The 13,720-nt window shown below is 52.1% G+C and overlaps 1 protein-coding gene across 1 annotated transcript in view; it reads right to left on the bottom strand.

Moving 5' to 3' along the window:
- ARAP3 (ArfGAP with RhoGAP domain, ankyrin repeat and PH domain 3) overlaps window positions 1–13,720 on the bottom strand; it is a 35,561-nt gene that overhangs the window by 16,974 nt on the left and 4,867 nt on the right. Inside the window, exons 6-20 of the mRNA XM_027765531.1 lie at window positions 9,284–9,487; window positions 9,084–9,153; window positions 8,716–8,836; window positions 8,440–8,624; window positions 8,255–8,361; window positions 7,798–7,997; window positions 7,620–7,705; window positions 7,299–7,481; window positions 7,011–7,146; window positions 6,370–6,486; window positions 5,487–5,634; window positions 5,294–5,396; window positions 3,022–3,241; window positions 1,519–1,582; window positions 1,130–1,293 (exon numbers count right to left, since the gene is read on the bottom strand). Coding sequence (XP_027621332.1) covers window positions 1,130–1,293; window positions 1,519–1,582; window positions 3,022–3,241; window positions 5,294–5,396; window positions 5,487–5,634; window positions 6,370–6,486; window positions 7,011–7,146; window positions 7,299–7,481; window positions 7,620–7,705; window positions 7,798–7,997; window positions 8,255–8,361; window positions 8,440–8,624; window positions 8,716–8,836; window positions 9,084–9,153; window positions 9,284–9,487 — 2,108 coding nt within the window. The remainder of the gene's footprint in view (window positions 1–1,129; window positions 1,294–1,518; window positions 1,583–3,021; window positions 3,242–5,293; window positions 5,397–5,486; window positions 5,635–6,369; window positions 6,487–7,010; window positions 7,147–7,298; window positions 7,482–7,619; window positions 7,706–7,797; window positions 7,998–8,254; window positions 8,362–8,439; window positions 8,625–8,715; window positions 8,837–9,083; window positions 9,154–9,283; window positions 9,488–13,720) is intronic.

Here is a 13,720-nt window from a genome sequence, read left to right as displayed (position 1 = left end):
CCGCTTCTCTCTCTGAGCTCGGACTTCATTCCTCCCTCCAACATGAAGGAAGCCCAGAAAAGGACAGAGGTCCAGTGAGTGGGGGAGGTCACTAAATAAGGCTCCTGACCGTGGAGAATGGCACTGGTCACTGACTGGCCCTTATCTGTGATGGGCAAGCACAACTCCTCAAAGGCTCATGGAGGTTTCCCACTTCTCCCCCTTTACTGCCCTCCTTAGTTTTCTATGAGTTTTCCTTCTCAAGAGCCCAGACTTTTAAAGAGAGATTGCAGAGGAGATAGATTCTATTTGGCCCTCAGTTGAGTTGGAGAATAAAACAGAGGCCACAAACTCACGAAGAATTCTACAGACATTTGCGCGGCTGACCCGTTCCGGCTGGAATACCTCCCACACGGAATAATTCTGCTCAGACCTCCGGGGACTTTGCTGCACAGTTCGGCTCCTGCCTCGTAGCTGCTCCCTCACGTTCCCTGTGGCTCTAGTCCCTCAGTGGCATTTCCAGTGCTGCCCTCACGCTGTGTCCCATGCCCTGAGAATGGCTTCCTCTGAACACTGCCTGCCAGGCCCTGCACTCAGGGCTTGCCATGCACTATCTCACTATTGCAACCACCAGGAAAATGAGGACTGCTGCCCCCAGTTTACAGATGAGAGGACTGAGGCTCAGAAAAGCAAAGCCAAGGGGACCAGCAGTTAGCGTAATGGCTATGTCGCTGGACTCCCACGTAGTCAACCGCGGTTTGCGTCCCGGACCCGGTGGTTTAAAACTCATGCCGGGCACGTGTGCGTGCGTGCCCAAGATCCCGAGAGGAGAATGGAGGGGAAGGGATTGCGGTGTGACCATCCACCCTGGGGGGTGATTTCTCACTTTCTGTCTCTATGTCTCTCTCTGTCTATCTGGCGAGCGCACGCACCCTATAGCGAAAACCTCTCCAAAAAAAAAAAAGAAAAAGAAAAGAAAAGAAAAACGAGAAAAGCAAAGCCAAGAGTCGTATAGCCAGTTTGATCAGGTTACAGTCTCTGGAGGCTCAGCTCTTCCAGGTGATTCGCCCCTCAACATCCCGGCTGTGTCTGTGTTCTTACCTACCTAACCCACCCCTCACTGGCTTAGTATGAGCCAGGGCCCACTCACCATGCTGGGTGACAAAGCTGATGCAGGCGTCCACAATGATGGGGATGTCTCCCCGGCTCATCTGCTGCTCCTGCAGCCCGGTGCCACCCCCACCAGCTGCTCGCTCGATGGCTGTGTTCCAGGCTGAGAAATCCAGTCGGCCCTCCCCCTGCAGATACAGGGTCCTGAGACCCCACAGACCTGAATCAGAGTCAGTTCATAGGGTCCTCTGATGGAGAAGCCAGGCTTCCCAGAGCCACCAGCAGGGGTCAGCAATACCCAACTGAGATGGTCCCTTGAACTGGGGAAGCAACTTTGAGGAAGTGGGGCAGTGATCCAGGACAGGGTGGAGAATGAGGGCTGAGCTCCAGAAAGGGGAGCTCAGGGTCAAGGGTAGGGGCGACTTTTACCTCCCTGTCTCCACCAGGACCAAATGCTCCTTCTTGTCTGGGGAGTCAGCTGCAGGGACCACACCTGGGAGGAAAATCATCAGACGTCATCACCATCTTCATCAGTGACTACTATTTATTCAGAGATAAGGTATACCAGCCAGCAGGTAGCACGGTGGTTAAGGCTCTGGACTCCCACATGGCTCCCACAGGCTGATCCCAGACCTGGAAGCTTGCTTTCTCACTTTGTCTCTCTTTCTGTCTCTCTGGTGAGTGCATGTGCCTTATAGAAAATTAACAAATAATAATAATAATAATAAATAAAATGAAATAAGCAATTTTTTTAAAAAAAATAAGACTTTAGTATGTAAGTACTAGGCAAGGAGGCTTATAAACAATGTCCCATTAAGTCCTGAGTTGTGTGCTATTATCCCCATGTCATAGATGATAAATTAAAGCTCAGATAGGTTAAGTAACTTGCCTCAGATTACTTGCTATAAAATGGCAAAGCTGAGTTCTAACCTAGGTTTCTTGTCTCTAAAATACTAAAACTTCATCCTACACTGTACCTCTTAGAAGGAAGGAGAGTATTGAGGGTACTAGTCCCGTCTCCCAGTCCCCAAACAGCAAGTGGCTCTAAATAATAACATTTATAATATAGAATTCCTGTTGAGCACGTGTAAGATGCCTTCTGCCAGGCTCTGTGATACATGTTTTTACATGTATTACCTTACTGGTACCTCACTATAATCCTCTGAGGAAGTTCTTATTGTTAAGTCCATTTTAAAGATAAAGACACTAAGGCCTGGGGACCAGCAGTTGGCATAATGGCTATGTCACTGGACTCCCATGTAGTCAGCTGCAGTTCGGGTCCTGGACCTGGTGGCTTAAACTCAGGCCAGGTGTGTGTGTGTGCGTGTCTAAGATCCCAAGAGGAGAATGGAGAAGGGACTGCAGTGTGGCCATCCCCCCTGAGGGGTGATTTCTTGCTTTTTGTCTGTCTCTCTCTCTCTCTCTTTCTGGCAAGCGCGCACAACCTATAGCAAAAACCTCTCAAAGGGACCAGTAGTTAGCGTAATGGCTATGTTGCTAGACTCCCATGGAGTCGACCGCGGTTTGAGTCCCGGACCCTGTGGCTTAAACTCACGCTGGGCACGTGTGCGTGCGTGCCCAGGATCCTGAGAGGAGAATGAAGGAGAAGGGATTGCGGCATGGCCATCCCTCCTGGGGGGTGATTTCTCGCTTTCTGTCTCTCTCTTTCTCTCTGTCTTTCTAGTGAGCACACGCGCCCTATAGCAAAAAAGAAAAAAAAAAAAAAAAAAAAAGAAACTAAGGCCTAGAGAGGTTAAGTAACCTGTCCAAAACCACACAGCTTAGACATGATGAATGTAGAGTCTGTCTGCGCAGTTTGACATCAGAATTTGTGCCTTAAGCCACTATGTTTTATTGTTTCTCATAGGGATCCCCAAATTAAAAAGGCCCACCCCATAACCACCCTTCATCCCTGCCCCCACCCCTGCTCACTGATCTCCTGCAGCCGCCGCAGATGTACCATGTCCTCAGGGGCGGGGGGGCCAGGGCCCGGCGCTGGACACAGGAAGAGGTGGTCACCACGAAGGAGGCCGAACCCTGACAGCCAGAGGCCAGGTTCCAGGGCGGCGTGGGAAGGGGACCGTAGCCACAGGCGGCCCAGGCGCAGCAACCCAGGGCCCAGCAGCTGGTGGCAGCTCAGCGGGGAGAACCACTGCGGAGGCAGAGGGAGGACGGGAAGAGGAAGGATTGGGGAAGAAACAAAGGGTGGGGGAGAAAAATGAGAGTGAGAAGGAGAAAAAAGCAGAGGAAGACATGAAGGGAAAGCAGAAGAAAAAGAATGAAGAGTGACGGAAAGTAATTCGATTCACTTTGCTCCAGCAAACATGGAGACCCTGATATGGCCACCTCATGGCCTTAACTGGGGTGAGGGAGTAGGAAAGACTGGGTGGCTGAAATGTGGTAACAGAAGTCATGATGCCCGGAGAAGGTCTACCACCCCAGGGGGCTGGGCAGAGGCTCTCGGGTCGACCTTAATCAGGGCAGTGTTTCTCAAACTACCTGTGGGAAAGGACTAGGAATTTTTTCTTTTCTTTTTTCTTTTGTTAAGCTTCAATCTGTCACTTGTCAATACTTGAGTTAAAAACAATAAAAACGAGTTGCTAGAAAATTGAGATGAAAGAACAAAGACATACAAGTCTTTAATTTGCATAATTAGATTCAACATGTAAAATTACTCTGTCAAGCTGCTATAAATGGCTCTAAATGCTTACTCTCCAGGTCTGTGCTTACACTATCATGGAGCAAACAAATTGTGGACCAGACAGATGGCCTGTAGCCCAGTATAATGTGACAATCTTCAGACCACACTTCAAGGCTTTTGAGCAGCACAGCCTTAAAGGATGGGCTAGATTTGGGGAAAGTACAGATAGTAATAAGAGGAGACTTTGACCTGGTTAGAAAGGCCAGGACAGAGCTCTGCAAGGATCTGGAGACCATCTGTTAATGTGAGGCGTTAAAGGAGGATGCAGAGTGGGGTCAGAAGGCAGAAATTGAAGGACCAGCAGTTGACATAATGGCTATGTCACTAGACTCCTGTGGTTCAAGGCCTGGACCCAGTAGCTTAAATTCATGCTGGGTGTGTGTGCGTGCGTGCCCAAGATCCTGAGAGGAGAATGGAGGAGAAGGGATTGCAGCATGGCCATCCCCCCTGGGGGGGTGATTTCTTGCTTTCTGTCTCTCTGTCTTTCTGGCAAGCGCATGTGCCCTATAGCAAAAACCTCTCAAAAAAAAAAAAAAAAGAAGGCAGGAGTTGAGCATTCCCCATAGAGTATCAAAGGCTGCAGAGGTGACCTGGGAGGCCAGAGGGGAGGCGTTGGGCTCTGGCAATGAGAAGCCACTGGTGACCTACAGAGCAGCCGCTCGGGGATTTTAGGTAGAGACGGGCTGCACAAGGGGTGAAGGAAGAACCACAGGTTGCATGCCTTCCTGAGAAACTGTCAGGAGGGGAAGGAGGGCGCCAGGGTGAAAAGTTGAAGATGAAGCAGAGCTTAGGGCAAAGCTGCTTGAAGATGAGAGAGACTGTCGTCATCACCACCATCACTGCCACCATCATTATTATTTCAACGCCCACAGACTGAGGGCTTGCTGTGTGTGGGCTCACATGTCACTTAGTCCTCAGCCTAGGTGTGAGGCTTTTGCACCCACCCTACAGATGTGGAAAAGCTCCCAAGGCTGAGAGTTGTTGGATTCAAATCTCAAGAGGTCTGGCTCCAGGGCCTGAACTTCTAATTCCAGCAAAGGGGTACAGGATGGAAGGATAGGCTGGTCTCGGATAGAGGAGCTGGGACCGGGAGGGAGCTTTGCCTCTGGGCCTGGTGGAGGACTGGGGGTTGGAGGGTGGTATAAGAGGCAGCTTCTCTGTGGGTAGAGGGCATGGTTCCATGAGGTTTGGGGCAGGAGCTTTGCAAACAGGCCTGATTTTTCGTTCTGGGCTCTGCTGCCTCCTAGCTCTGTGATCTTGACTGAGTGCCTTCGTAAACTCTGACACTTGGGTTCGCTATGTGTAAAATATGAACAAGGCTTCCTCTGAGGGTTGTGGTGGACACTGAATGAGCTATGGCACGGGCAGTGGGACCAGAGTGCTCAGCTAACCTCGGCTGCTGGTGGGAGTGGTGGAGGTGGCCGTAGGAATGAGAGAGGACAGGAGGGGCTCGTGGGGACAGAGAGACCATGTGCTGCTGTGGAGGGCCCTTGGCGTCCTCACCTTGCCCACGGCACTGGTCCAGGCCTCCAGACTGTCAGCTCCATCGGTGCCAAAATGCTGGATCCTGCCCCTCGTGAGGATGAGCTCGAAGGAAAACAGGAACCTGGAAAGATGAGGTCATGCAGGGGGAGTGAGGGCCACCTAGGGGCTGTCAGGCTGGGACTGCGAGTTCAGTGAGTATGGGGGCAGTTACCTGTCAAGGTCACCTGGATCAGTGGGCGGGGGGCTCACACCCAGGCACACAACATCCTGGGGCTGGATGAGGCTGAGTGGTTCCGGGCTGCTTTCTGACGCAAACATTTCCAGAGCTGCTCCCAGCACACACCACAGGCGGGGGGGAGCTAGTGGGGACAGAATTGGTTGGGGGCAGAGATCTGCGGCCCATTCACTAGATGCTTATTCTGCATCAACCTCTCTGTCTGTGTATAATATAATCCCATATAATGTTCACAGCAACCCTGTGAGGTAGGTGTTGTATCTAATCCTGTTGTGCAGACAGGAAAATTGAGGCTCCGAGTTTACGCTGCTTGCCCAAGTCCTATAGGTGGGAGATAGCAGAGCTGGGATTTGACCCAGACAACCTGACTTCAGAGCAGAGGCTCTTTCACTTCAGAGCAGAGGCTCTTCTATTTTTTGGAGAGGTTTTTGCTATAGGGCACGTGTGCTCGCCAGACAGACAGAGAGAGATAGAGAGATAGAAAGCAAGAAATCACCCCCTAGGGGTGATTGGCCACGCCGCAATCCCTTCTCCTCCATTCTCCTCCTGGGATCTTGGGCATGTATGCACACGCGCCTGGCGTGAGTTTAAGCCACCAGGTCCGGGACGTGAACCGTGGTCGACTACGTGGGAGTCCAGCGACATAGCCATTACGCTAACTGCTGGTCCCCAGAGCAGAGGCTCTTAACGATCACCCAATGCCGCCACTTGGCACGGTCCCCTTCTCACCCCCAGCACCTCAGCCTATGCTCGGACCTGGTCCCACTTCCCCATCCCAGTCACTCCTCCCTGTTTCCACAGTCACTCACACCCATCCCACTGCCTGCCCGTCTCCTCCCATCCCTTGGCCCCTCCTCACCATCCCGGCCCCTCCGAGGGGGTGGGGGTCCAGCTTTGTTGCTGATGGGACCACAGTACAGGAAGCTGCTGTAGGTGGCAGGCACTACCACCTCGTTGTATACACCGGGGGAGGGGTCTACAAGGAGAGGAGACATGGGCAGGGCAGGTCAGCACAGTGGGCTGGCCTGACTCCTCTGGGGAAGGGACCTAATTCTACTAGCAACATGGCCAAGCAAAGCCAAACAGGCAGGACCCCTCACTGACCAGATTGGAAAAGAGGGTGGCAAGGGTGATGAGCTCGGCCCTGTCTGCTGCCTGTCCCCATCAGCCAGCCCAACAGGCTGTCAGCTTGGAGTGAGGAGGCTACAGTCTCTGAGAGATCAGACTATCCCTGGGGAAACAAAACTGACCCATGAGTTGACCTTGCTAGGGGTGAACCAGCACTAGCACCTGGGAAATCAACACCCTCCCCAAGCTGTGACTATCGTCAAACATCCCATGACATCAGGAAATGGGCCTTGGAGGGCCGAAGGGATTAGGCAACTGCCCAGGCTGAGCCACTGTGATGGGCCAGATGATGGGGTAATTGGGGTCCCCTGGATGAACCAAATCACAGGTTGGGGCCAAAGATTCCTGCAAGGAGACAGAAGCAGGGATAACCTGGGGGAAGGAGGCCAGGGAAGGTGCCGTCCACGGCTGAGGGAGACCAAGGTTCTTCGCCCTCAGAAACTTCAACACAAAGGAGCTGGGTCATTGTCCTCAGCAGGTTGGGTCCTGCCATAGCTGCACACAGTGCCTGCAGGGAGGAAAGGGTCTTTGTCAGCCCTAAACCCAGCCTGAAAGTCCCAGGGACAGTCTTCTGATCACCAAAGCCAGCTCCTACCACCCTGGTCTAGGCATTCCAGTTCCAAGACTGCCTCCCACCATGTGCTCATCAGCCCAACCTACCTGGAGAAGCTGGCTATGATCTGGATACTCAGGGTGGGGCTTCCGGAAGAGACCCAACCGGTACTTGCGGGAGATGAACTCTCCCCGGGGACCAGGGTTCGAGTCTGGATGTAGCCCTTCTCCCGGGGGTAGTGCCCTTGCCCAGAAGCGGTTGGCACGATCATTTCCCAAGACAATGAACAACTATAAGGTGACAAAGGGCAAAGGTAAGTGACAAAACTGGAGTGCACAGTCATCCCAATCCTGTCCCCAAGTTGTGCCCAAGGCCTTCTTGGATGCTCGCCTCCCATCTCTTCCACCTCCTCTCACATCACCCCTCACCTGCACGATCTCATTGCTCCAGACACTCGTATCCAGCTTCAGGCTCTGCACCTTGGAGATCCCAGAACCCAGGGCTCGGTGCTGACCTGTTAGGGTGTGGGGCACGTGGTACACAGGTAGCTGCGCCCCCTTACCCCAATGCCCGACTCCCAACTTGGTCTCGAGGCCCAGCCCTCACCTGCACACTGCTTGCAGATGACCACCCCCAGGTTGACAGCAGCCCAGTCTGGGCGGGAGGCCCCACAGTCTGCGCAGTGCCGGTTTGCCCGATTGGACCAGATCTTCTCAGCCACCTCGTAGTCAGACAGGGTCTCGGTTACTGCTTCCTGCAGAGCGGCCGCCCAGCTCTGCCGCGCCCCCCCTGACTCGGCTGTGAAGCTGAGGGGTGGACAGCCAGTCTGTGGGCACGGACTCCCTCTCCCCCGCCCCCGCCGCCACATCCCATCCCTGTTCTTTCCTGTGGGAGCAACCACAGCCAGTCTGAGCTAGCCCACCCTCCTGACATGTTGGCCCTGCTCACCAAACTCCTATCAGTACACATCCCTGACAACGAATGAGGAGGCCTCCAGTCCTCTCCATTCTTAAGCCTCCCCCAAAACACCCCCAGCCTTGCCTCCCACCAGTCCAGGCCCCACCTGAAGCAGCGATGAGGTGTGAGCAGGTCAAAACTTCGACTCTTAGTCTCCCGGACACTGCAGCCTTGCAATTCAATGAAGCAGATCCCGATGCCCAAAGAGAAGGCCTGAGGAAGGGGCAGTGGACACTGTGAGGTGCCAGCATGGACCAGGCCAAGCCCCAAGCCCGGCCCAGCCCACCTCACCTGCTCACTCTTGTATAGTGCCAGCTCTCCAGGGCTCAAGGCAGCGAACACCTTGGCCTTGTGTCCCCGCAGCTCCAGCATGCCTGTGCGGAGGGGTCGGGGTGGCTGGGGGGGCCGGGGGTGGCCCAGCAGCCGCTGCTCCTTCAGGCAGGATTGCAGAGCGGAGCACCATGCATCCCTCTGAGCTGGTAGGCATGGGAAGGCAGGTCAGGGGGCTGTGCATTCACACGGCCTCCAACCTCCCTGCCCTGATCGGGGGCCCTGGACCCTCCTCACCCTCACTCTCTGCACGAAACACGAATACTCTCTGGCCAGTGATGACCTGGAACTTGTTGTCCTTGCTACTGCGGGTCATCTCAATGGCAGTCAGAGGGATGATGCCCTTGGGGAAGGGGTCCTGGAGAGAGAGCCCAGTGACGCATGGGGACAGGAACGAAGCCATGTGCGCTGACCCTGGGTTCAGCACAGGCTTCTGTGAGGTCAGCACTCAGTCCACAAACAGCAGGAGTAGCCTATCAGCCAGCTACACTAAATGCTGACAACAGCCATGCTGGGACCACCACCCCCAGGGGCTTCTCCCCTTCTGATCCTGAGCCTCTGTCAGCCCTCTCTCTCCCTCATCTGCACTGGCATCGCCTGCCCACCTTGTCACTGCCAAAGTACATCAGGCTCCTCCCGTTGAACTGCACAAAGCGTCTCTGGAAGACATAGTTTCTGAGGACGGAAGGGGCCAAGATCGGTGAGTATTTGGGGTCACATGAAGAATGAGAGGGTCTGGAAAAACTTGGGACCCGCTCACCCCTACCTCCCAGCCTCTCTCCTCTCTCTTCCCTTCCCAGCCTACCCCTGAGGGGACAGCTTGTCCAGCCAGCCACTGAGCAGGGGTGTGGGGCGGTCTGCCGTGGAGGAGAAGCTGGCATAGGGTGAGATGAGGTCATCGCTGGGTTCTTCCAAGTCCAGGGTAGGCAGTGAAAGGGTGGAGTCCCCAGGTAGCTCAAGGCTGGCATAGCCAGCGTCCTCCCGTGCTTCCAGATCTTGCCTGCTGAGCCTTGTGGGAGCCAAGACAGGGACAAAACATTAGACCCATATCCCAGATGCCTTTGTAATTTCTACACCCTTTGCCCCACACCTAACAGAATACCTGGCAGATATAGGACCTGCTTTTCCAAAGGGGAATAGGAGGGTGGGAACCCAAAGATTAGCATGGAACTTCTTCCTTGAGCATAGTTGGAATTTTGATTGGAAAATTTCAATCTCTTTCCTCTGCCAGTAGTATCATTGGGCTGGGGAAGGGCTGTGAGCATGGCTCCCTGCCACTATTGCCTATCTGTGTCTCTTCAATACATCTTACTGGCTCTTTCTTCTGAAAGTTCTAGACCTTTTCTCCCTGGACCAAGTTCCTACCAGCTGTCACCAAACGATGTGAGTTGCCCAACTGGTCACCTGTTTCACTCTTGGTCCTCCCACCCACAATCCATTCTCCCACAGCTACTAGAGTGCAAAGAAGATCCTTTCACTGTTGTGCACGAAACCTTTCCATGTGCCATCTGTACTTGGGCTAACCACAAACACAAACCTCTGACCATGGGCTGCGAGGACGTGTCCAGTGAGACCCACGGTTACTCCTCCAACCTCGCCTTCTAGCACGCTCATCCTTACCACAGTCCAGCTGCACTCTCATCCCTCTTTCAGAGCCTGTTCATATGCCATTTCCTCCACCTAAAACACACCTCCTCCATGTTTCTTGTGTTGTTTTTTTCTCACTCTTTACTCACATCACCTTTTCAGAGGCCTTCTTTAACGACCCTGAGCAAATGCCTCCATTTTTCTCTATCACTTTCCAGTGGTATTCAACCTCAACAGCACAAAATCACTTAGGAAACTTTAAGATAAATACTAGTCATGGGCTCCATACCAGATGCTGAAATGTTCATCTCTGGGAGCGGGGCCCAGGCAACTGCAGTGTTTAAAGCTCCCCAGGCTATGATACAGCTAAGGTTGAGAAATGCTACTCTACCTTATTTGTTTCCTGCTTCACTGAGAAACTGAAGCAATCAGATGAGAACCCCCCACCGACTCCCAGTGCCACATCTACCCAATTTCATGCACATACCTGCCTTCCTCCTGTGACTATAATAAACACTCCTGTCGAAAGCCAGACCCTCCTCTGCGTCCTTGGTTATATTCCTCTCACCTAAACAAAGACGTGGTGTGGCTCCAGACTTTCTCCCCTGCACAGCTACTGTCCCTGTCTACCCTATCATTCTTATTCACCTACAGACACACATAACATGCCACCCTATAAAAAATAATTCTTGGGCTAGCAGGTGCCACAGAGGTTAAGGGGGCTGGACCCCACATGGCCAGCTGTGTGCTTCGATTCCTGGACTTGAAGGCTTGAAAAACATGCCAAGCACGTGTGTGTGCATGCCTCAAATCTCAAGAGAATGGAGGAGAAGGACTGCAGTGTGGCCATTCTCTTGGGGGGAGGTGTGATTTCCCACCTTCCCTCTCCAGCTCTGTCTCTCTCCAAGAAGCACACATTCCCTACAGCAAACTAAATAATAATAATAATAATAATAATAATAATTTTGGACTTTATTTCTATCAACAGTCATTCCAACTCTCTGCTCCTCTTTGCAGAAAAATTCTTCAAAAACATCTTACATTTCTAACTCCTTTTTTGCTCTTTTTTTTTTTAAAGAGACTTTTGCTATAGGGTGCGTGCAACTCTCCAGAGAGACAGAGAGAGACAGAAAGGGAGAAATTATTCCCCAGGGGGAATGGTCATGCTGCAATCCCTTCTCCTTCATTCTCCTCTTGGGATTTTGGACACACACATGCATGTGTCTGGCATGACTTCTAAGCCGCCAGTCTGGGACTCAAACTGAGGTCGACTACATAAGAGTCCAGCACCATAACCATTACACCATCTGCTGGCCCCACTCCTTTTCTTACATTCTCTCTCTCTCTCTCTTTTTAAAAAGGTTCTTCCTTTTCTGAGCAAGAGAGACTCAGAGTAAGAGAGATATAGAGAGCAGCACCACCAACAGCGTCTTGGTGCCACAATCCACTCCCAGCTTCAACCAACCCCAGACCATGAACTATACATGCACAATGTACTCAGGGAGGCCTCCGGACGTGAACTTGGAACCCTCCCATGTGGGTCAGCCTCACAGAGCATCGCATTTTTATCCAAACCAAGACTGCATGTGTTGAGGTCTACAATGGCCTCCATGTTGCCAATGCCAGAAGTCTGGTCTCAGGCCTGTCTTACTCAGCAACAGGCCTCTCAGCAGCGTATAATAGAGTTGGCCTCTGCCTCTTCCTTCTCCACGTGGCTCCTATGTCATCACAGTCTCCCAGTTTTCTACCTTACTAGCCTTTTCTTTTTTTTAGAGAGAGAAATTTTGTTTGTTTGTTTGTTTTGTTATAGGGCACATGCACTCACCAGAGAAACAAAGAAAGATAAAGAGACATCAAAGAATCTCTCCCCAAGGGAGATGGCCATGCCGCATTCCCTTCTCCTTCATTCCCCTCTCGGGATTTTGGGCACGCTCACACACGCACCCAGCATGAGTTTCAAGCCACCAGGTCCAGGATTCAAACCGCAGTTGGCAATGTGGGAGTCCAGTGCTTTAATTACTATACCACCTGCTAGCCTCCCATATATATTTTGTAACTACCAGAGGGCATGAGCAGAGAGAGGCAGAGAGAAAGCAAACCCCCCAGTGGGGTGTGATCATGCCGCAATCCCTCCCCTTCCATTTCTCCACTGTGTCAGGATTTGGGCCATGCACAATCACATGCCCAGCATGTTTCTCAAGCCACCACAGCCAGGGTTCAAACTGCAGTTGGCCATGTTGCGATCTGGCTCCCTTAACCACTAGGCTACAGGGGTGGCCCTACATCTGTATCTTTATATTCATCCAGTATTGCTTTTTCCTACCAAGTCTTTGAAATCTGGTAGGTGTTTCATATTGATAGCATATCTCAATTCCAACTAGCCACATTTCATATGCCCAAAGTCACATGGGGCTAGGGTTACCACACTGGACAGCACAGGCTCAATCCAAAGCCTCTAACTCATTTTTGACTGCTCTTTTTCTCTCGCACACCAAGTTAATTTAACAGTTTGCCTTAAACATATAGCCACTGGGCCAGCTTATGGATAAGGGAGTCAGACCCTACCTGGGTGGCCACAGTTCAAATTCTGGCCCTAGAGACTTGATAAACAAGCCAGGCACAAGTGCGTGCATGCCCCCAAATCCTGATAGAATTGAGAAATAGAGAAGGAATTGCAGCATGACCACGTCCCACCGGAGGGGTGTGTGGGGGAGGGGCAGCAAGATCCTCTCCCCCTCCCCCTCTGCCTTTTTGTCTCTCTCTGGTGAGCATATGTGCCCTGTGGCAATTATTTTATAACATACATATAGGGCCAGTCAGGTGGTGGGGTTAAGGCAGCTGGATCCCATATGGTCAACTGAGGTTTAAGTCTTGGACTTGGTAGCTTGAGGGACATGCTGGGTGCATGTGTGTGCATTCTCAAAATCCTGAGAGGAGAATAGAGAAGGGATGACAGTGTGGTCATCCCCCTGGGGTTACTTTCTAGCTTTCTCTCTGTCTCTGTCCACCGAGCTCATGCACCCTACAGTGAATTTAAAAAATAAATTCACATAGAGCCACTTACTGAGGCAGGTGGTGGCATAGTGGTGATGCAACTGGACCAACATAGGAGAGGTCCTGGGTTCACATCCCAAGACCACCCTAGGTACCTTGGGTGTACACCCACATGCCTATGATCCAGGCCAATTGAGACTAGGGTGGATCAAGGCAGGAAGACCCTGTTTGGGGTGGGGTATCCTCTCTCTCTCTCAGAAAAAATAAACTTTATAAAAAGTCTGTTGTTAAAATATATACACAAGTGTACACCAGACACATGTGTGCGCCACGTCTCCCATCTCCACTACCATCACGGTATCTGCCATCTCTCACCTAGATTCGCAACAACCTCCCACCCAGCAACGAATCACTCTGCCTCTGCTTCAGGGCCCTACAGACCATTCCCAACACGGCAGCCAGAGGGATCCTTTTAAAATGTAAGTTAAACCCTTCAATAGCTTCCCATTTCATTTAGAGTAAAAGTGAAAGTCCCTACAAGTCCTACCCTATCTGACCCATTTTACCTTTCTGACGTCACTTCCTACCACTCCTCTCAGCCTGGCCCATCTGCCCCAACACTTCACCAGCTTTATCGCTCTTGGGGGCCTCTCTTCTAGAC

The sequence above is a fragment of the Tupaia chinensis genome, unplaced genomic scaffold (assembly GCF_000334495.1).
Source record: "Tupaia chinensis unplaced genomic scaffold, TupChi_1.0 Scaffold138644_1, whole genome shotgun sequence".
Taxonomy (NCBI): Eukaryota; Metazoa; Chordata; class Mammalia; order Scandentia; family Tupaiidae; genus Tupaia; species Tupaia belangeri.
This window is presented reverse-complemented; position numbering and strand designations above follow the sequence as displayed.